Source organism: Staurois parvus, unplaced genomic scaffold, assembly GCF_062004578.1.
Source record: "Staurois parvus isolate SC_StPar_1 unplaced genomic scaffold, SC_StPar_1.0 ptg002819l, whole genome shotgun sequence".
Classification (NCBI taxonomy): Eukaryota; Metazoa; Chordata; class Amphibia; order Anura; family Ranidae; genus Staurois; species Staurois parvus.
In genome coordinates this window covers 121403-144881 of record NW_028320615.1, presented here as the reverse complement: position 1 = coordinate 144881, position 23479 = coordinate 121403, and the positions used below count along the sequence as shown (strand labels likewise).

The window sequence follows — 23479 nt, the reverse complement described above, 5'->3', positions numbered from 1 at the left end:
AAAATCACCACTCCTAGCACACCTCCCCAAATGTCCCCTTCAATAACCATTCTTACCCCTATCACCCCCCCAAATACCCCCTCCTAGCACAAATCTTCTCCCCCCCAACACAAATCTCCCCCAAATCACCACTCCTAGCACACCTTCCCAATTTCCCCTTCTAGAAGCATTCTTACCCCTACCACCTTCCAAATACCCCCTCCTAACATAAATCTCTTCCCCCCAATCACCTTGTGTTGCCCCCCCCCCCACCTTATATGATACAACAGTGCCTGGGGCGGCCGCCCCTCCTGCCCACCCCTTGTCCCAATCTTGCTCCAATCAGCCAAGTGTAGGAGACTAATTAGTAGCTTTATGAAATAAAATGGCGGACAGGTGCCCTTTAATGATGCGAACATCCTTCCTACTGGACGATGCTGTTCCATGTGGTTCACCTGTCACCGTGCGCGGTTTTAGTATATTTTCTGGTAATGACCCGCGTTTATCTCTGTTGAGTAATTGCGTCCAGTCAGCATATGGCAGGAGAGGCACTTTAAATTCGATCGTTGTCATGCTGTCAGTCAGGCCGGCCGGCTTTCCTTGTTAATTCTTAATCAGCTTAGCTAGTGACAGTCCATGATAACGAGGTCTTGCTTTCCAGACTCCATTGTTTGTTGGTCGCCGCGGCAACCCGAGCGGCTGGCCTGCGGTAAATGAATATGAGGTAACCAATACACATACAAGGGGTTGCGGCATTCCACCGGCTGACTGGGGGGGGGCATGCGGGGAACAATAGGCCTTGGTAATTAAATAAGGGGAACCACCTGGAGGAGGGGAATCTTTCCTTTTAGATGTTTTGACTTATTATATCATTTTCCTGAAAGGTTTCTGTTTTTAGTTGCATTTTTAACTTTCATGATTGACATTGTAAATATTTCCTCAATTGGTCGTTCTGGGTCAGGAAATTGGATTAGCATCCCTGCTAAAGGACTGCTTGATGAGTTCTGTTCGGGACCATTTGGATGGGTGGAGTTGCAGTTTCATGCCGACAGAGAAGCTACCTCCGTGTTAACTCCTGCGGTTAGGAGCTCTGAGCTCCCCTGGATGCAGACAGTTTGTCTCCAATGCAGGGGCGGACTGACCATTCGAGTACTCGGGCACTGCCCGGGGGCCCTGGGGTCAGTAGGGGGCTCCATGAAATGCCCCTGGTAACTTTTTATAGGATTTTTTTGAGTGTGTTTTGAGTTTGGGCAAGGACACAGTGGCCCCATGATCCCCTATTTCCCGGAGACCCCATGAATTGTCAGCCCACCCCTGCTCCAGTGCCAGCAGCTTTGGCCGCACTCAAACTGGAAAGTGCCAATCCTCCAGTTTGAGTACACCTAGATGCAGTTTATCTGTCTTGCACCCTCATTCACCCGTCTGAATGAGGTCTTATCACGAACCTTCATTCTCCATATTTCTTTTCCTTCCCCTCCCTGCTACACTTTTAGGCTACGTTCACACTAGCGCTGTGTGCAGGCGGCAGAGAGGTGTTTGGGAAGCGTTTTTACCGCTTCCCAAACGCCTCTGCCAATTCTGCACATTACAACACATGGTGCTGTTCTAACGGGAGCGTTTGCGTCGCGTCGCGGCAAAACGGACGCCTCTGGTCGAGTCAGGAGGCTTTGAAGCCTCCTATTCTCGTCTATGGTGCCGCTCCGCAAAGGCCCGGCCGGCGTTTGCGGTGCGGTTACGACGCGGTTGTGGGGCATTTGCGGAGCGGTAACACCACTCAAACTGCATTATAGGCGTTTGTGGGGCGTTATTAACGCTCGGTAAACGCCTAGCAACCGCCGCTAAACCGCGCATGCGGCGTTTGCGGAGCGTTAAAAAACGCTCCGCAAACGCCGGACCAACGCTTGCCAAACGTTATAGGGGCGTTTGGCAAGCGTTGGCAAAACAGCCAAGTGTGAACGAGCCCTTATTCTTCTACCTTTTTCTCCTGTAACTTCCATTTCTTCATTCCTCGTCTAGGCAAGGATGAGGCACCCACACCCCTATCCCCCACCCCTCTGCCCTTAGGCTCCTGGGATACACATCAAACATCTCAGGAGGCTTCAGGACAGTATCTCTCACGAATTGCATGCACACACCTCAGCGGGGACCGGTGAACAGGAAGTGGCATCTGGCTCTTGAATCCAAGATGGCGGCATAAGAAAAGAAACGCTACAAAGTCTTTGAGAGCCAGGAAGATAGCACTAGACTTCATGAATGGGTAAGTGCGTGTTTTTTTTTTTCAAAGTCAGCTGGCACAGTACTTGTAGTTCAAAAAAGCGGAACTAAAGACAACGATAACAGTTTTTCGAGCAGGCAAGCTTTTTATTGCAGAAGAGACTGCAACGCAATAAAATATACTTACCTGACTGGGCTGCGCATGCATGGGTCAGTTTACATCTCCGGCATGGCTCCTGTGTACCGGGATGATTGACTCCTAGTCAGACTGACCATTTGAGCACTCGGGCACTGCCCGGGGTCAGTAGGGGGCCCCATGATATGCCCCTGGTACCTTTTTTTTATAGGCTTTTTTAAAGTGTGGGCAAGGACACAGGGGCCCCATGATCCCCTATTGCCCGGGGGCCACATGAGTTGTCAGTCCGCCCCTGCTCCTGGTCAATTAGGATGGATGAAGACCAACACCTGAAAGAAGCTGTGGAGAAAATGCCAGCAAAGGACCCCTTGTGGACTTTGGACCATTGGAGGGGAGGTGAGTATGGTGACTTTAGTTCCACTTTAAGGCTCCATACACACTGGATGTTTAGCCCCTGTACATGAGATCCCCCAGTGTTTGGAGGCAGGCAAAAGGTCTTGCTGGCCAATCAAAGTGACTGAAGACTGACACCCAGAAGGAGCTGAGGAGAAGATGTTGTTGCCAGTAAAGAACCCCTCATGGACTTCAGACCCTTGTAGAGAAGGTAAGTATGGTGACTTTAATTTTGATTTAAGCCCTCATGCGCACTGGCTATTTAGACCCTGTGCATGTGATTCTGCCATTTTGGTGCAGGGAGAAGGCTGTGCTGGCCAATCAAGATAGTTAAAAACCAGCACCTGGAAGGAGCTGGGGAGAAAGATGCCAGTGGTGGTGAAGAACCACTTACAGACTTCGGACCAAAGGGGAGAAGGTGATAAGTTCCACTTTAAGGCCCCACACACATTGGGTGTCCAGGTGAACCAGAGCCCCTTCTTCCAGGGGGGAATGTGCTCCCCTCATTTCACTTTGCCACTCAGCCCCAATGCCCAGGAGAACCAGCGTCCATTCTTCCAGGGGTATGTGCTCCCCTCACTCCGCTTTGACACCCAGCCCCAATGCCCAGGAGAACCAGCGTCCATTCTTCCAGGGGGATGTGCTCCCCTCACTCCGCTTTGACGCCCAGCCCTGATGCCTAGGAGAACCAGTGTCCCTTCTTCTGGGGGACAGCGCTTACTTCACTCCGCTCTGCCGCCCAGCCCTGGTGCCCAGGAGAACCAACGTCCCTTCTTCTGGGAGACGGTGCTCCCCTCATTCCACTCTGCCGCCCAGCCCTGGTGCTCAGGAGAATCAGCATCCCTTCTTCTGGGAGACAGTGCTCCCTTCACTCAACTTTGCCGCCCAGCCCCAGTGCCCAGGAGAACCAGCACCCCTTCTTCCAGGGGGTGGTACTCTCTTCACTCCGTTCTACTACCCAGCCCTTGTGTCCAGGAGAACCAGCATCCCTTCTTCTGGGGGGCAGCGCTCCCCTCACTCCACTCTGTCACCAGCATCCATTTGTTCGGGGGACGGCGCTCCCCTCGCTCCACTTTTCCTACCAGCCCCAGTTGCCAGGAGAACCAGCATCCGTTCTTCTTAGAGGATGTGCTCCCCTCGCTCCGCTCGGCCTCCCAACCCCAGTGCCCAGAAGAACCAAAATCCCTTCTTCCGGTGGGCAGCGCTCCGCTCTGCCTCCCAGCCCTGGTGTCCAGAAGAACCAGCATCCATTCTTCTTGGCCGGCTCGAAGCAAAAGCCTTGTTTGCCTCACAGAAAATGCACCCCTGCCAGGGGGTATGAAGACATCAGTGTACGAGTTAATACAGTGTGAAGACAAAACAGGTTACCAAGGGTAACGAAGGTTTCTCTAGCAGCCTGTTGTGTGTACATGTGGAAGGTGGGATACCCTCTTTCAGGAGGAGTTGCCATTGGCACTGAGCGGGGCCGACTCCCATAGCAATGGGAGCAGATCAGCACCGCAGAGGTCCCCAGCATAAACACAGGTATGTAGGAGGAAGAGTAGTACACACATGGAGTCAGTGGAAGATGCATGGTGGGGCTCCATACTGTTACTGGTAGAGAGATATCGGAGATACACTGGACAGGTGGAGAGGTCACTGGCTCTGCATATCCCTCCCAAATGCCTCAGTGGCCATGGTGGTGTTCATTACATTGAGAGAGTTTACTAGAGTTCAGTCGTCCGTTCCAGTCTGTGCCTCATGTCTAAGGTAGTGCCTAACGTAGCCCAGAGAAACCCACCCCAGGGAAGGCCTCTCCTGTGATCCTTGCTTGGCGCCCAACCAGGAGGGAAGCATGGAGGACGTGACTAGCACCCCACGAGCCCTACCCTACTCAGGGCTGTGGATAAGGGGGTACCACCAGTCATCCTTTACAGGGCCCAGGCCAGCAAAGGGGCCAGACAACTGGGTGAATCAGATGTGGGCAGGGAGGGTGATCGGTATAGCTGGGGGCAACTAGTGGAACCGATCCCCTGTAAGGCTCTCTCTGCAGCAACTGATAGCTGACTTCTTCTCCTCTCCCTCTTGCTGGCTGCAGTGGGAGCCATACAGGGGATCAGTTCCAGTAATTGCCCCCCTGGTGCACCTATAATCCTCCCTGTGCATGAAACATTTCCCCTTGCTGCCCAGCCCCCCCCCCCCCCCAGTGTACCCCAGGCTTCCCTCCTCTCCTTCCCACCGGCAGCTGCAAGCGCACAATAGGATCCTTCAGAATGGAGAGTGGGGGAAGGGACGGTAAATATGTCACATTTACCAGCCCCGTTCTTTCCTGAATGAATACAATGAGTCGGTACTGATCACTCACTGTGTTCATTCATAACTGAAGCAAATTAAACCTTGTTTGTTTGTTTGTTTGTTTTTATTCAAGGGGGGGCTGTCAGGTTGGCTGTATGGGGCCCTGTTATTTCTAACAGCAGCCCTGACCCTACTACACATCCACCAAGCGCAACCCATTCAGTAATTGAGGCTGAGCTGCAACTGCGAGTGTGAACAAGCCCTTTAAGTGCGCTCGTTGCATGGCCTGCACGGGTTCATAGGAAGGTTGTCTGCTTCTCTAGTATCAGTAGGATGCTGCTGTTCACCCCGTGATAATCATCCTTATCAGTCTCAGCGTGGATCCAAGAATACGAGACTCGGTGTCACTCTTGTGGTTGTCCATGATTACCACCCCGGAGGTTGGCTCCATTGTCCGCTAACAATGGACAAGGCCCATCCTTTGATCTCAGTACAAAAGGTGAGATTTGTAGGCCAGCCACAGAGCCGCTAATATAAATCTGTCCATTGATTTGCAACTTGGCAATAAATTACTGCCATCTTTTATGTCTTGGCTCTGCTGGCCAATGAGAGGAGCTTAGATAGAGCTTATCTGGGCTCCTCATTCACGGGACTTTACTGATAAAACCATTCCCATTGGTCGGATGTCTCCGCTATTCACACAGCGCATCCAGAAAGTATTCCCATTGGTCGGATGTCTCCGCTATTCACACAGCGCATCCAGAAAGTATTCCCATTGGTCAGATGTCTCTGCTATTCACACAGCGCATCCAGAAAGTATTCCCATTGGTCAGATGTCTCCGCTATTCACACAGTGCATCCAGAAAGTATTCCCATTGGTCGGATGTCTCCGCTATTCACACAGCGCATCCAGAAAGTATTCCCATTGGTCGGATGTCTCCGCTATTCACACAATGCTTCCAGAAAGTATTCCCATTGGTCGGATGTCTCCGCTATTCACACAGCGCATCCAGAAAGTATTCCCATTGGTCGGATTTCTCCGCTATTCATACAGCGCATCCAGAAAGTATTCCCATTGGTTGGATGTCTCCGCTATTCATACAGCGCATCCAGAAAGTATTCCCATTGGTCGGATGTCTCCGCTATTCATACAGTGCATCCAGAAAGTATTCCCGGTTCTTACCTTTTGCCACATTTTGTTTGGATTCATTTCATTTTTTTCCTCAACATTCTACAAACAATACCCCATAACAGGGCTTGAAAAAGCCGCTCGCCCGCTCGCCAAATGCGAGGAGAAATTCCTGTGTGGCAAGCGGCGAGCACAGATGATGGATGGAGCAGCTGCATTGTAAAGCCGAGTTCCGGTTTCCAACTTCCAGTTTCCGGCTTCTGCGGCACCGCCGTTACACTGGCAGCGTCCCTGAGGGAACAGGTGCAGGAGAGGTCTGCTCTCCTCCGCTGAGAGGAGACACCCTCTCCACCGCTGCGGGGGACACGAGGAGAGGCCCGCTCTCCACCGCCTTGGGGGACACGAGGCCCGCTCTCCACTGCCTTGGGGGACATGAGGGGGGACAAGAGGCCCACTCTACACCGCCTTGGGGGACATGAGGCCCACTCTACTTCGCCTTGGGGGACATGAGGCCCACTCTACTTCGCCTTGGGGGACATGAGGGGGGACATGAGGCCGGCTCTACACCGCCTTGGAGGACACGAGGCTCGTTCTACACCACCTTGGGGGACACAAGGCCCGCTCTACACCACCTTGGGGGACATGAGGCCCGCTCTATACCGCCTTGGAGGACACGAGGCCCGCTCTACACTGTCTTGGGGGACACGAGGCTCGTTCTACACCACCTTGGGGGACACGAGGCCCGCTCTACACCACCTTGGGGGACACAAGGCCCGCTCTACACCACCTTGGGGGACATGAGACCCACTCTACTCCACCTTGGGGGACATGAAGGGGGACACAAGGCCCGCTCTACACCACCTTGGGGGACATGAGGCCCGCTCTATACCGCCTTGGAGGACACGAGGCCCGCTCTACACTGTCTTGGGGGACACGAGGCTCGTTCTACACCACCTTGGGGGACACGAGGCCCGCTCTACACCACCTTGGGGGACACAAGGCCCGCTCTACACCACCTTGGGGGACATGAGACCCACTCTACTCCACCTTGGGGGACATGAAGGGGGACACGAGGCCCGCTCTACACCACCTTGGGGACACGAGGCCTGCTCTACACCGTCTTGGGGGACATGAGGAAAGGCCCGCTCTACACCGGTGTGGGGGACACGTGAAAGAGAGACCCGCCAACGGTGCACATCACTACACCCGCCAGCTTAAGGTAAATGACATTAACTAAACTTACATCTTTTAAAAGAGACTTTAGTTACTAAAGTCTCTTTTTAAAGATGCAGGAGATAAACAAAAAAAATACAAAATGTTTTTACTACAGGTTTAAAGCTGTAAAACTTGATATTTTGATTGCACCCGATTGCTATTAAGCTATTGCTGTTATGTTTAAATTGGCATAATAAAGCTGTTATAATTACAGTTTTTTACATTTTGGACTCTTTATTCTAAAGAAAAATGTAATTTCATAAACTTTAAGGGGGCGTGGTTGGGGGCAGGGCAGGGGCCGGTTTGGGGGTGGGCCGGGGGTAGACTTGGAGGCGGATCTGGGCAAGGCTGGGTGGGGCAACTGGTGGAGAGTAAGGTTTGTGCCTGGCTAGTAGGTCTAGACTCGAAATTTTAAGCCCTGCCCCATAATGACAACGGGAAATAAGTTCGTTTTGAAATCTTTGCAATTTATTAAAAATAAAATATTAAAAAAAAAAAACCTCATGTACATAAGTATTCCCAGCCTTTGCCATGACACTCAGAATGGAGCTCTGGTGCATCCTGTTCCCACTGATCATCCTTGAGATGTTTCCACAACTTGATTGGAGTCCACCTGTGGGACATTCAGTGGATTGGAGTCCACCTGTGGGACATTCAGTGGATTGGAGTCCACCTGTGGGACATTCAGTGGATTGGAGTCCACCTGTGGGACATTCCGTTGATTGGAGTCCACCTGTGGGACATTCCGTTGATTGGAGTCCACCTGTGGGACATTCCGTTGATTGGAGTCCACCTGTGGGACATTCAGTGGATTGGAGTCCACCTGTGGGACATTCAGTGGATTGGAGTCCACCTGTGGGACATTCAGTGGATTGGAGTCCACCTGTGGGACATTCCGTTGATTGGAGTCCACCTGTGGGACATTCCGTTGATTGGAGTCCACCTGTGGGACATTCCGTTGATTGGAGTCCACCTGTGGGACATTCAGTGGATTGGAGTCCACCTGTGGGACATTCAGTGGATTGGAGTCCACCTGTGGGACATTCCGTTGATTGGAGTCCACCTGTGGGACATTCAGTGGATTGGAGTCCACCTGTGGGACATTCAGTGGATTGGACATGATCAGGAAAGGCATAAACCTGTCTATAGAAGGTCCCACAGGTAACAGTGCATGTCAGAGCACAAACCAAGCCATGATGTCCAAGGAATTGTCCGTAGACCTCCGAGACAGGATTGTATCAAGGCACAGATCTGGGGAAAAGTACAGAAACATTTCTCCAGCATTGAAGGTCACAATGAGCACAGAGGCCTCCATCATCCATAAATGGAAGAAGTTTGGAACCCCCAGGAATCTTCCTAGAGCGGGCCGCCGGCCAAAATGAGTGATCAAGTTAGAAGTGCCTTAGCCAGGGAGGTAACCAAGCACCCAATGGTCACTCTGAAAGAGCTCCAACGTTTCTCTGTGGAGAGAGGAGAAGCTTCCAGAAGAACAACCATCTCTGCAGCACTCCACCAATCAGGCCTGTATGGTAGAGTGGCCAGACAGAAGCCACTCCGTAGTAAAAGGCAAATAGCAACCCACCTGGAGTTTGCCAAAAGGCACCTGAGGGGCTCTCAGACCATGAGAAACAAAACTCTCTGGTCTCATGAAACAAAGATTGAACTCTTTGGCCTGAATGCCAAGCGTCATGTCTGGAGGAAACCAGGCACCGCTCACCACCCGGCCCATACCATCCCTACAGTGAAGCATGGTGGTGGCAGCATCATGCTGGGGGATGTTTTTCAGCGGCAGGAACTGGGAGACTAGTCAGGATGGAAGGAACGTTTAGATAGTTTGAGACCCCTGATCTAAAGTATAAGGCTCGAGTGGTGCAGAGGTTCAAGAGTTAGAGATCTGTTCCATCACCAGGCTTCACGCCTCTACTGGGCTTTGACTTTATTTTACAACACTACCCGGCATGTCTTTATATTGGCTTGCTGCAGTCCAGTGCAGAGCAGGATTCATACTGGAAGCGGGAAGGGACATTGTAAGCCACTTCAGCTTTACCGCACTCATAGTAGAAATGCACAGGAAGCTGGACCACACTATTAAGTACCCCCAATGCTGCCGTCCCTGATTGCTCGATTCGCTCACCCTGGAGGATTTCCGATATGTGGTTGTAAACCTCAGACATGAAATATGGACAAAGTACATCCCTCTATAGTGTGTACTTGTCTCAGTCCAGAGCACTGAGTGTCCTTTCTGTCTGCTTCCTCCTTCCTCTGCTACCACTTTTGACAAGTTTTCCTGACACCAAGGGATAAAAAGGTGACAGTGAGGGAGCTCCAGCACACAGCCTGTGATTGATAGCCTCAGCTATGTTCCTGTGTGCTGTGTGAGGAGGGAGTGTGTCTCTTCCCTCCAATCAGCTCGCAGAGCACTGCTGTGTGTAACGACAGCTCTCCCCCTTTTTTGTGACAGCTCAGACAAGCTTTATAAACTCTGGATTTTGAATGGATGTAGAGAAGTGAATACAGCAGATAAACAGGTACAACTTATGCAGGAGGATTTGTTTAATCTCTGTGTATCACCTGAGGCCAGTCACTTCACTGGGTGTATGGAAGATCTTACAACCACTTTAGGTAGATCTGGAGATCCCACCATGTATGCCGTTGTTCAGGCACTTCCTGTAATAGGGTGACAACACTCTGTCAATGTTTTCCTATTAAGCTCCTACGTTGTCACCCTGTCAAGCTGGATTCCAATGGAGACTACCAGCAGCAGTTTCCGCACCTATTAACACAGGCATGGTCCACTGATGTCACCAGAAAAAAACCTGCCGTAAGATATGCAATGTAGCTGGAGTGCATGTAGACAGGAAGTGGCTGCAAAGAGACTGCAGGAGATCATTGAGATGTATCGAAGAATTAAAAAAAAGGAGGAGAAAGGGGTTTTTTTCTTTTTTATGGTACATAGAGCTTTAGCAACATGCCATTCAGTTGGGATTTACATTGAGTTTAAAATTGTATACAACATTGGAGTGTGAGCTCTTGGAGCCAGAACCATTACCTCCAATGTGATTTGGTCTCCAAATGGAGGCTTGTAGGAATTCAGTCGGTGACTTCAGTGCGACTTTGGTGGAGTGACTCCATAATTTCTCTGCACTCTGCTTTCATTGTACAAAAACAGCATTTGTTCTAGTTGCCTGGAGAAGAGGCCTGCACACACAGGGCTGTCTTAGTAGCATCAAGGGCCCCTGGGCAAAGTAATGCATTGGGGCCCCTTACCAGCCTGACACAATTTATGCACCTACTGTACTTTCAAGAATTAAAGTGTAAATAGTTGATAGAATTAAAGATATATTTATTGGTACGTTCAATAAAATTGATTTTAAAACAATAAGAAAACCATAAATCAAAGACTAATCAACACAAAGAGCACAATACTGGGATCAGGAGGACACAATACTGGGATCAGGAGGGCACAATACTGGGATCAGGAGGGCACAATACTGGGATCAGGAGGGCACAATACTGGGATCAGGAGGGCACAGTACTGGGATCAGGAGGGCACAATACTGGGATCAGGAGGGCACAATACTGGGATCAGGAGGGCACAATACTGGGGTCAGGAGGACACAATACTGGGATCTGGAGGGCACAATACTGGGATCAGGAGGGCACAGTACTGGGATCAGGAGGACACAGTACAGGGGGGATCAGGAGGGCATAATACCAGGATCAGGAGGGTACAGTACAGGGGGAGTCAGGAGGGAACAATACTGGGATCAGGAGGGCACAGTACAGGGGGAGTCAGGAGAGCACAACACGGGGGAGACAGGAGGGCACAATACTGGGATCAGGAGGGCACAATTCTGGGATCAGGAGGGCACAGTACTGGGATCAGGAGGACACAGTACTGGGATCAGGAGGGCATAATACCAGGATCAGGAGGGTACAGTACAGGGGGAGTCAGGAGGGAACAATACTGGGATCAGGACAGCACAATAATGTGATCAGAAGGGCATAATACTGGGATCAGGAGGGCACAGTACTGGGATCAAGAGGAAACAATACTGGGATCAGGAGGGCACAATACAGGGGGAGTCAGGAGGGCACAGTACAGGGGGAGTCAGGGGAGCACAACACGGTGGGGAGTCAAGAGGGCATATTACAGGGGAGTCAGGAGGGCACAATACTGGGATCAAGAGGGAACCATACTGAGATCAGGAGGGCACAATACTGGGATCAGGAGGACACAGTACAGGGGGAGTCAGGAGAGCACAACACAGGGGAGACAGGAGGGCACAATACTGGGATCAGGAGGGTACAGTACTGGGATCAGGAGGGCACAGTACTGGGATCAGGAGGGCACAGTACTGGGATCAGGAGGACACAGTACTGGGATCAGGAGGGCACAGTACTGGGATCAGGAGGGCACAGTACTGGGATCAGGAGGGCACAGTACTGGGATCAGGAGGGCACAGTACTGGGATCAGGAGGACACAGTACTGGGATCAGGAGGACACAGTACTTGGATCAGGAGGGCATAATACTGTGATCAGGAGGGTACAGTACAGGGGGAGTCAGGAGGGCACAGTACAGGGGGGGTCAGGAGGGCACAGTACAGGGGGGGGTCAGGAGGGCACAATACTGGGATCAGGAGGGCACAATACTGGGATCAGGAGGACACAATACTGGGATCAGGAGGGCATAATACTGGGATCAGGAGGACACAATACTGGGATCAGGAGGGCACAGTCCAGGTTCGAGCCATCCTGGGACAGCTTAGTAAAAAGTGTCACTGTCCCAGCAAATCCGGGACAGCTGGCAAGTATGATGTAATGCAAGAGTATCCTGGGGTCCTCATGCACCTGGGGCCCCTGGGCAGTGCCCATGCATTAACACAGCCCTGTGCACACTTTCAAAAACCTGCACAACAATCGATTTAGTTAGCCAATCAATGGCATCACCTCACGGCCAAACTCCTACATCTGCCAGATAGAAATGATTTGACTCGGATAAGTATAAATTACAGAATTGTTTTTCGTTGTTAAAGATATCTAAAGAAGATTGGATTTCTCTGTGAGCTTCAATCCGTGAAAAACTTTACGCAGCAAATGGCAGTTTCATTCATCAAGTATGTGAGGAATGGGGTCAGCGAATGCGAAGGACGAGCCAATGCTTCTGTGCGACATCGCCCCCTAGTGGAAAAAAAGAAGAATGCTTTATGAGTTTTAAACAAATGATTGCTTGAGGTGATTGTAGCCGTATTAGTGCATTTGCGACAGAAACAACTGAGTCCTGTCCGTGATACTTTTTTTATTTGCACTAACATACAATTTTGAGGACAAGCTTTCGGGGAGTGTCCCCTTCTTCAAGGTCTTCAAGGTACAGTACTGCTTGGACCTTGAAGAAGGGGACACTTCCCGAAAGCTTGTCCTCAAAATTGTATGTTATTGCAAATAAAAAAAGTATAATAATGGCATTCTTAGAAGGATTTGAGTGGGACTTTTTATATAAATTTATATATACACATTTTTTTTTTATTGCTTTACTGCATCCGGATTTATCGATTAATTTCACTGCAGAGGGGTGGGTGAAACCCTTTTATTGTTCGATCCATAAATACAATTATGGTTTGCAAGTAATAAAGTTTGATTTCTTGCTAGCCAGATATTGTATGGTGAAAATTTGGGTGGTCCCTCCCAGATTTATGAAGAAATTTGATTTTATTGATTTTTTTTGTATTGGATATATTTTATAGCAGAAATATTGTGTTTTTTTTTTCATTTCAGTTTTTTTCCGTTTATATAATAAAGAATAGAAAAACCCCATTGGTGATCAAACACCACCATAATGGGCAGCACGGTGGCTAAATGGTTAGCACTTCCACCCAGGGGCGGACTGACAACTCATGGGGCCCCCGGGCAATAGGGAATCATGGGGCCCCTGTATCCTTGCCCACACTCAAAACACACCCAAAAAGGCCTATGAAAGGTAACAGGGGGCATCTCATGGGGCCCCCTACTGACCCCGGGCCCTCGGGCAGTGCCCGAGTTCCCAAATGGTCAGTGGGCCCCTGCTTCCACCTAATAGTACTCGGGTCATTGGTTCAAATCCCAGCCACAGCACCACCTGCCTGGAGTTTGCATGTTCTCCCTGTGCCTGCCGCAGTCCAAAGACATGCTGGTAGGTGAATTGGCTCCTGTCTAAATTGGCCCTAGTATGTGTATGTATGAATGTGAGTTAGGGACCTTAGATTGTACGCTCCTCGGGGGCGGGGACTGTTGTGAATGTACAATGTATATGTAAAGCGCTGTGTAGATGGTGCTATATAAGTACCTGAAATAAATAAAAGAAAGCTCTATTTGTGTTTAAGAATGATATAAATTCCATTCAGGTACAGCGTTGCATGACCGTGCAATTGCCAATTAAAATAGAGCAGTGCCAAATGGCAAAAAATGCCCTGGTCATGAAGGAGGTAAAACCTTCTGGAGATCAAGGGGTTAAGAAGCAAACCTCAGATTTTTTTTAAATTAAACCCCCCCCCCCCAGGGGCGGACTGGCAAGTCATGGGGCCCCCTGGGAAATAGGGGATCATGGGGCCCCTGTGCCCTTGCCCAAACTCAAAAAAGCCTACGAAAAAGGTACAGTGCCCGAGTTTTCAAATGGTCAGTCCGCCCCTGCCCCCCCCCCCCCCATTGCATTCCACACTGCAGAACTGCTTCCCATTTTTTCCTCCATCCAGCTCCACTGGTCTGGCGAGCATTTGGCTCACTTCTTGTGAGCGCAGGTTGTCATGGACACGCCCCCCCCTTCCCCAGGGGTTCTGAACCCAGTACCCATCAGTCCTAGATGAAGGACTGGTGGTGTCACTGGACCGGTTTGCCGACTGCGGCAGAAAAGGTGAGTATAGTTTGTTTTTTTTTTACAGGGGCTCCAGGGGGGGGGCGGCGGTGCCCTGTGGCTGGAGTTCTACTTTAATGTCCATTTCTTATTATATATCTGATACAAAGTTATTGAAGAGGAAATAAATCGGATTCCTTTGTCCTCTTTTCTTGCAGTTCAATCAATTCCCAGACCAAGAACGGTGCCACACCCCTCTACCTAGCCTGCCAGGAAGGACACTTGGAGGTCATACAGTATCTGGCGAAGGACTGCGGGGCCGACCCCCACATACGAGCGGTGGATGGAATGACCCCATTGCACGCAGCCGCTCAGATGGGTCACAGTACGGTCATTGTTTGGCTGGTAAGTAGAACTGTCTGAGAGGTTCAAGTGGCTGTAAACCTCAGACATGAAAGAGGAACAAAGCACATCCCTCTATAGTGTGTACTTGTCTCAGTCTGGAGCACTGAGTGTCATTTCTGTCTGCTGCCTCCTTCCTCTGCTATCACTTCTGACAAGTTTTCCTGACAAGAAGAGTTGAAAAGGTGTCAGGCGAGGGAGTTCCAGCACGCAGCCTGTGATTGACAGCCTCAGCTCTGTTCCTGTGTGAAGGAGGGGGTGGGGGGTGTCCCTTCCCTCCAATCAGTTCTCACTGAGCTCTGCAGAGTGTAGCTTCAACTTCCACCCCCTGATTTCTGAAAGATCAGACAAGCTGTATAAATTCTGGACTTTGAATGGATGTAGAGAAGAAACAGCTGCAGATAAATAGATGCAACGTATGTAGGAGGATTTGTTTCATTTCTGTGTATCACCTGAGGACTAGTCACTTCACTGGGGATATGTAACCACCTAAACGGAAACTTGTCACAGGGGGACCGTCCTGGCTACCTTTCGCTGGCCGTCATGCTGATCCACTGACCTCAGTACTGAATCTTAATCGCTGTGCCGGAATAAGCATGCAGCAAGTGAAGTAAGAACTCCTAAATTGCATTCTTCTGGATCCAGTGGCTCAAAGGCATACTCAAAACTACTGAAACCAGAGGATCAACGGGGCAGCCAGTTGTGTAGCATTTTCAGGGGGAATTTAACAGCAGAAGCCACTGTATTTTTATGGTAGGTTTCCTTCAATAAACCATCCGCTGAAATATATTCTGCATGAAAATTGTGGGCGGAGCAAGCTACAGCCAATCCTATCACATTTTGTGGCCACCACTTTCCATAACTGAAATAGGGAAAAGTTTAGAAAGTTCAGATTCCCTCTAGGCTCCCTATCTCTATAACCAGTAGGGCTCCGTACACACTTGTGCAACTCCAAAGTCATGCGATTTCCATTGCAATCGTTTTCATCAGAGTGCCCCTTTACATCTATGGTCTTCATTAGAGTGCCCCTTTACATCAATTGTCTTCATCAGAGTGCCCCTTTACATAAATTGTCTTCATCAGAGTGCCCCCTTACATCAATTGTCTTCATCAGAGTGCCCCCTTACATTAATCGTCTTCATCAGAGTGCCCCCTTACACCAATTGTCTTTATCAGAGTGCCCCCTTACATAAATTGTCTTTATCAGAGTGCCCCCTTACATCTATGGTCTTCATCAGAGTGCCCCCTTACATACATTGTTATCATCAGAGTGCCTCCTTACATCAATTGTCTTCATCAGAGTGCCCCCTTACATATATTGTTGTCATCAGAGTGCCCCCTTACATCTATTATCTTCATCAGAGTGCTCCTTTACATCAATTGTCTTCATTAGAGTGCCCCTTTACATCTATTGTCTTCATCAGAGTGCCTCCTTACTTCAATTGTCTTCATCAGTGTGCCCCCTTACATCAATTGTCTTCATAAGAGTTCCCCCTTACATCAATTGTCTTCATCAGAGTGCCCCCTTACATCAATTTTCTTCATCAGAGTATCCCCTTACATCAATTGTCTTCATCAGAGTGCGACCTTACATCTATTGCCTTCATCAGAGTGCCCCCTTACATCTATTGTCTTCATTAGAGTGCCCCTTACATCAATTGTTGTCATCAGAGTGCCCCCTTACATCAATTGTCTTCATTAGAGTGCCCCCTTACATCAATTGTCTTAATTAGAGTGCCCCCTTACATCTATTGCCTTCATCAGAGTGCCCCCTTACATCAATTGTCTTCATTAGAGTGCCCCTTTACATCTATTGTCTTCATCAGAGTGCCCCCTTAAATCTATTGCCTTCATTAAAGTGCCCCTTTACATCAATTGTCGTCATCAGAGTGCCCCCTTACATCTATTGCCTTCATTAGAGTGCCCCCTTACATCTATTGTCTTCATCAGAGTGCCCCCTTACATCTATTGTCTTCATCAGAGTGCCCCCTTACATCTGTTGTCTTCATTAGAGTGCCCCCTTACATCAATTCTCTTCATCAGAGTGCCCCTTACATCAATTGTTGTCATCAGGGTGCCCCCTTACATCAATTGTTGTCATCAGAGTGCCCCCTTACATCAATTGTCTTCATCAGAGTGCCCCCTTACATCTATTGCCTTCATCAGAGTGTCCCCTTACATCTGTTTTCTTCATCAGTGTGCCCCTTTACATCAATTGTCTTCATTAGAGTACCCCCTTACATCAATTATCTTCATTAGAGTACCCCCTTACATCAATTATCTTCATCAGAGTGCCCCCTTACATCAATTGTCTTCATCAGAGTGCCCCCTTACATCAATTGTCTTCATCAGAGTGCCCCTTTACATCAATTGTCTTCATCAGAGTGCCCCTTTACATCTATTGTCTTCATCAGAGTGCCCCCTTACATCAATTTTCTTCATCAGAGTGCCCCCTTACATCTATGGTCTTCATCAGAGTGCCCCCTTACATATATGGTCTTCATCAGAGTGCCCCCTTACATCAATTGTCTTCATCAGAGTGCCCCTTTACATCAATTGTCTTCATCAGAGTGCCCCTTTACATCTATTGTCTTCATCAGAGTGCCCCCTTACATCAATTGTCTTCATCAGAGTGCCCCCTTACATCTATTGTCTTCATCAATGTGCCCCCTTACATCTATGGTCTTCATCAGAGTGCCCCCTTACATCTATTGTCTTCATCAGAGTGCCCCCTTACATCAATTGTCTTCATCAGAGTGCCCCCTTACATCAATTGTCTTCATCAGAGTGCCCCCTTACATCAATTGTCTTCATCAGAGTGCCCCCTTACATCAATTGTCTTCATCAGAGTGCCCCCTTACATCTATGGTCTTCATCAGAGTGCCCCCTTACATCAATTGTCTTCATCAGACTGGTGAGTGTAATCTCTAAGACCTGGGGAGGCACGACTAAAATTTTGACCCAAATACAGTGCGGGGTCGCACATTTTATCTGCACCGCACAGGAATGCCTAATGGCACCTCTATGCCATCTTCTCAGAAACATGGATGTTTTCACCGCCACCAAGGCATCACACGGTTTGGTGCGGCTTCATTTTAAACATCTTTAAGTATTTGTTGCTGCTGACTTTTAATGAAAATGAAAGGACTGAAGTTCCTCTTTAAGCACCAGAGCACCAGTATCCCACCCCCATCCCCCCACACCCTCATAAAGAATACAATAGAATAGAATGCCATCTTTCGAAATTCCATTTTCGAAAGGAATAAAAGAGAATGGAGAATAAATTAATAGATTCTAATAGAATAGAATAAAAAAAGAAAAGAATAGACAGAAGAAAAAAATAGACTATAGGTGTTTTTCCGAAATTTTAATTTAAAAAAGAATTGAATAAAATCGAATAGAAAAGAATAGAATGAAGCACAATAGAATATAAAAGAATAGAATAGATTAGAAAAAATAGAATCAAATAAAATATAATACAGCCTTCTTTCGAAATTCGAATTTCGAAGAGATTAACATAAAATAAAATAGAATATAGCCGTCTTTTGAAAGTTAATTTTCGATTTTTGAAAAAAAATAGAATAAATGGAATAGAAAATATAAGAATAGCATGGAAAGAAAAGGAATCAAATAGAATTCAATAGAAAAGAATAAAAGAATAGAATAGAAAAAAATGGAATACAGCTGTCTTCTGAAATTTTAATTTTGAAAAGAATTGAATAAAATAGAATAGAAATTAATAGAATAAAGCAATATAGAATAGAATATTAAAGAATAGAATAGACTAGAAAAAATAGAATAGAAAAGAATAGAATAGAATAAACTAGAAAAATAGAATAGCACAGATTAGAATAAAATAAAATATAATATAGCTGTCTTTCAAATTTCAAAGAGAATAAAATAAAATAAAAAAGAATAGTTTTTTGAAATTCGATTTTTTAATTTGGAAAAATAGAATACAAAAAAGAGAAAATAATAGAAGAGAACAGAAAATAAAATAATAGAATACAATAGAAAAAATAGAATAGAAAAAAAAAAGAGTATAGCTGTCTTCAAATAGAATTGAATAGAATAAAGAATACAAGAATAGAATAGGAAAAAATAAAATATAGCTGTCTTCTGAAATTCGAATTTCGAAAAGAATTGAATAAAATAGAATAGAAATGAATAGAATAAAGCAGTATAGAATAGAATAAAAAAATAATAGAATAGACTAGAGAAAATAGAATAGAATATTAAAGTATAAAATAGATTATAAAAAAATAGCATAGACTAGAAAAAATAGAATAGAACAGAATAGAATAAAATAAAATAATATATAGCTGTCTTTCAAATTTCAAAGAGAATAAAATAAAATAAAAAAGAATATAGCCGTCTTTTGAAATTCGATTTTTGAATTTGGAAAAGAATAGAATAAAATAGAATACAAAAAAAGAGAAAATAATAGAAGAGAACAGAAAATAAAATAATAGAATACAATAGAAAAAATAGAATAGAAAAGAGTATAGCCGTCTTCCGAAATCTGAATTTCAGATTGCAAATATAATGGAATCAACTATTCTTCACGATGAATTCAGATAAAAATTATAGAATACTTCAAAAAAATTGGAAAAAAAGTGAATCCGGTCAAAAAAGTGAATAATTTAAATGAAACGAGTAACTTAACGACTTTTGCTTTTGTCTGCATTTTGTAACCGAAGGGAACAGAAAACTAAACCCATCACCTCAGTGTCTTCCAATAGCCACAGAGAATGCCTGCCGGTACAGACGATGACAAAAGAGAGTACCAGCCAATGGTGTCATCCGATGGTGTCAGACTCACCCATAGAGTAACTCTTCTTTCCTTGACTCCTCCAGATGAGTTTCACGGATATCAGTCTCTCCGAGCGTGACACGGATGGAGCCACCGCCATGCACTTTTCCGCCAGTAGGGGTCATGCCAAGGTCCTGAGCTGGCTCCTCCTCCATGGAGGGGAAATGAGTACTGACAAGTTCGGGGGGACCCCTCTGCACGACGCCGCAGAGAATGGAGAACTGGAGGTAATTTTTTTTTATCATTATTTTTCCAAAATTTGTACCTTTCATTATGTAATGTCCACGTAGCTGAACACAAGAAACCTGCAAACCATCCATGATCATATGGGTAAAAGCAGCATCTCCTGCAATAGAGATTTCAGTTTTGGTGTGATACTCCCCCAAATGTCAAAGCAGCATCCCTGGTAACAGGAATTTCAGTTTTGGTGTGATACTCCCCAAGGGTAAAAACAGCATCCCCTGCAATAGGAACTTCACTTTTGGTGTGATACTCCCCAAGGGTAAAAGCAGCAACCCCTGCAATAGGAACTTCACTTTTGGTGTGATGCTCGCCAAGGGTAAAAGCAGCATCCCCTACAATAGGAATTTCAGTTTTGGTGTGATGCTCCCAAAAGGTTAAAGCAGCATCCCCTGCAATAGGAATTTCACTTTTGGTGTGATACTCCCCAAAGGTAAAAGCAGCATCCCCTGCAATAGGAATTTCACTTTTGGTGTGATACTCCCCAAAGGTAAAAGCAGCATCTCCTGCAATAGAAATTTAACTTTTGGTGTGATACTCCCCAAAGGTAAAAGCAGCATCCCCTGCAATAGGAATTTCACTTTTTGTGTGATACTCCCCAAAGGTAAAAGCAGCATCTCCTGCAATAGAAATTTAACTTTTGGTGTGATACTCCCCAAAGGTAAAAGCAGCATCCCCTACAATAGGAATTTCAGTTTTGGTGTGATGCTCCCCAAGGGTAAAAGCAGCATCCCCTACAATAGGAATTTCAGTTTTGGTGTGATGCTCCCCAAGGGTAAAAGCAGCATCCCCTGCAAAAGGAATTTCACTTTTGGTGTGATACTCCCCCCAAAGGTAAAAGCACCATCCCTGGCAACAGGAAATTTTGGAGTCATATTCCCCAAGGGTTAAAGCAGCATCACCTGCAATGTGAATTTCAGTTTTGGTGTGATACTCCCCCAAAGGTAAAAGCAGCATCCCTGGCAACACAATTTTACTTTTGGTATGATACTCCCCAAGGGTAAAAGCAGCATCCCCTGCAATAGAAATTTCATTTTTTTGTGATACTCCCCAAGGTTAAAGTGGTATTAAACTCAAAAACAAACATTTATTATATTGCAGATTACCAAATTCTTAATTGTGATGGTTGCATTAGTTTTCTTTTTTTAGACTTTATTGCCTTTATTTTCACGGGATGATGTAGCCTGTAAGTCTGTTATTTTTCAACAGAACAAGCTCTCCGGTAGCAGTTAGAGAGTTGAGACAAACCATTTACCACTGACGGGTGCTTGTAATGATCAGTTTTTATTTATGTAAAACCTATACCTCAAATTGAAAAAAAAAACAACTGTTTCTTGTAACTGATTATAAAGCGAGAGCTGGAGTCTGTATTGGATTTAAATCTGCTGGTCCATCTAACACTCCCCTCCCCCTAGACTGACAATGCTGCTATCCTAATGTGCCCCCTGTGCTCCTTCAACCAGAGTGGGGGCACTCTAATACAGGAGGTGTGGTACTGGCCAGATCACCAGGTGAAAACAGAGGGGGAGGAGCCTAAAATAGAAAACTAATGCAGCCACCACATCTAATGATTGGTAAGCTGCAATGTATGACATTTTTTGTTTTGGGTTTAATACCGCTTTAAATACTTCTAAAGGGATGCAGACCCTGCCGCTTTTCTCATCAGAACACTGAAAGTGCACCATGTGATTAAAATGAGTCAGACCCTCCCATTCAGAATCAGTGCGCACAGGACATGGGGATACAAACAGATACAGTTGCAAGAAAAAGTATGTGAACCCCTTGGGATTACGTGGAGTTTTGCATGAATTGGGCATAAAATGTGCTCTGAACGTCATCTAAGTCACAACAATAGAAGAACACAGTCTGCTGAACATAATACTACACAAACATTAGATGTTGCCATGGTTTAATTGCACATAACATGTAAACATTCACAGTGCAGGGAGGAAAAAGTATGTGAACCTTTGGACTTAATAACTAGTTGACCCTCCTTTGGCAGCAATAACCTCAACCAAACGTTTCCTGTAGTTGCAGATGAGACCTGCACAATGATCTGGAGTCATTTTGGACCACTCCTCTTCCCAAAACTGTTTCAGTGTAGCAATATTCTTGGGATGTCTGGTGTGAATCGCTCTCTTAAGGTCATGCCACAGCATTTCAATGGGGTTGAGGTCAGGACTCTGACTGGGCCACTCCAGAAGGTGTATTCTGTGCTGTTGCCGCCATTGTTTTGTTGAATGACTTGTATGCTTTGGGTCATTGTCCTGTTGCATCACCCATCCTCTGAGGAGCTTCAGTTGGCGGACAGATGGTCGTATGTTTTCCTGCAAAATGTCTTGATAAACTCTGGAATTCATTTTCCCATCAATGACAACAATCCGTCCAGGCCCTGAGGCAGCAAAGCAGCCCCAAACCATGATGCTCCCTCCGCCATGTTTCACAGTGGGGATGAGGTTTTGATGTTGGTGTGCTGTGCCTTTTTTTCTCCACACATAGTGTTGTGTGTTCTTCCCAAACAACTCAATCTTGGTTTCATCTGTCCGCAGTATATTTTGCCAGTAGTGCTGTGGAACATCCAGGTGCTCTTTTGCAAACTTCAAACGTGCTGCAATCTTCTTTTTGGACAGCAATGGCTTCCTCCGTGGTGTCCTCCCATGTACTCCATTCTTGTTTAATGTTTTCCTTATTGTAGATGTGTCAACAAAAATGTTAGCATGTGCCAGAGATTTCTGTAGGTCTTTAGCTGACACTCTGGGATTCTTCTTTACCTCGTGCAGCATTCTGCGCTGTGTTCTTGCAGTCATTTTTACAGGACGACCACGCCTAGGGAGAGTAGCAACAGTGCTAAACTTTCTCCATTTGTAGACAGTCTGTCTTACCGTGGACACATGAACATCAAGGCTCAAGGAGATACTTTGTAACCCTTTCCAGCTTCATGCAAGTCAACAATTCTTGATGGTAGGTCTTCTGAGAGCTCTTTTCTGCGAGGCATGGTTCACATCAGACAGTGCTTCTTGAAACCAGTAAACCCAAAACAGGTGTCAGCAACACATCCAATATCATCACACTGATTGGAGTCAAGGTTGGCTCACTCCTGGCTCCAATTAGCTCTGGGAGAAGTCATTAAGCTAGGGCCTCACATACTTTTTCCTCCCTGCACTGTGAATGTTTACATGTTATGTGCAATTAAACCATGGCAACATCTAATGTTTGTGTAGTATTATGTTCAGCAGACTGTGCTCTTCTATTGTTGTGACTTAGATGACGTTCAGAGCACCTTTTATGCCCAATTCATGCAAAACTCCACGGAATCCCAAGGGGGGGGTTCACATACTTTTTCTTGCAACTGTATATGTGATTCTGCATTTCCGGGTAGGGGACCGCCCCCTACCCACGCCGCCGATTGCGGCCCCAGGTGTAAATCACCAGGTCCCGGCTGGTGATTACCTGCCGGCGCCCGGTGATTACCGGCGATCACCGACAGGAGGAGGGCTGGGTGCATCATTTGGGTGCAGCGTTGCATGACTGCACAATTGTCAGTTAAAGTAAGGCAGCGCCGTAACGCAAAAAAATGGCCTGGTCAGGAAGGGGGGGGGGGGAATCCTCTGGAGGGCGATGGGTTAAGGGAATCTCTTGGGGACCCCCCAGGTCCGCATGGGAAGATTTCTCCTCTATTACTTTAATGGGGACACCCCAAATTTGTGATTTTCCTTTAATTTCACTTTTCAATGATAATGGGGGGGGGGATCTATATACAATGAGGGGGGATCTGTATGCAATGGGGGGGAATCTATATACAATAGGGGGGAATCTATATACAATAGGGGGGATCTATATACAATAGGGGGGAATC

At 46.8% G+C, this 23479-nt stretch overlaps 1 protein-coding gene across 1 annotated transcript in view; it reads left to right on the top strand.

Moving 5' to 3' along the window:
* LOC149429081 (uncharacterized) overlaps positions 1 to 23479 on the top strand; it is a gene marked incomplete at its 3' end in the record, with an annotated part of 145278 nt that overhangs the window by 57955 nt on the left and 63844 nt on the right. Inside the window, exons 3-4 of the mRNA XM_089666754.1 lie at positions 14387 to 14573; positions 19428 to 19610. Coding sequence (XP_089522880.1) covers positions 14387 to 14573; positions 19428 to 19610 — 370 coding nt within the window. The remainder of the gene's footprint in view (positions 1 to 14386; positions 14574 to 19427; positions 19611 to 23479) is intronic.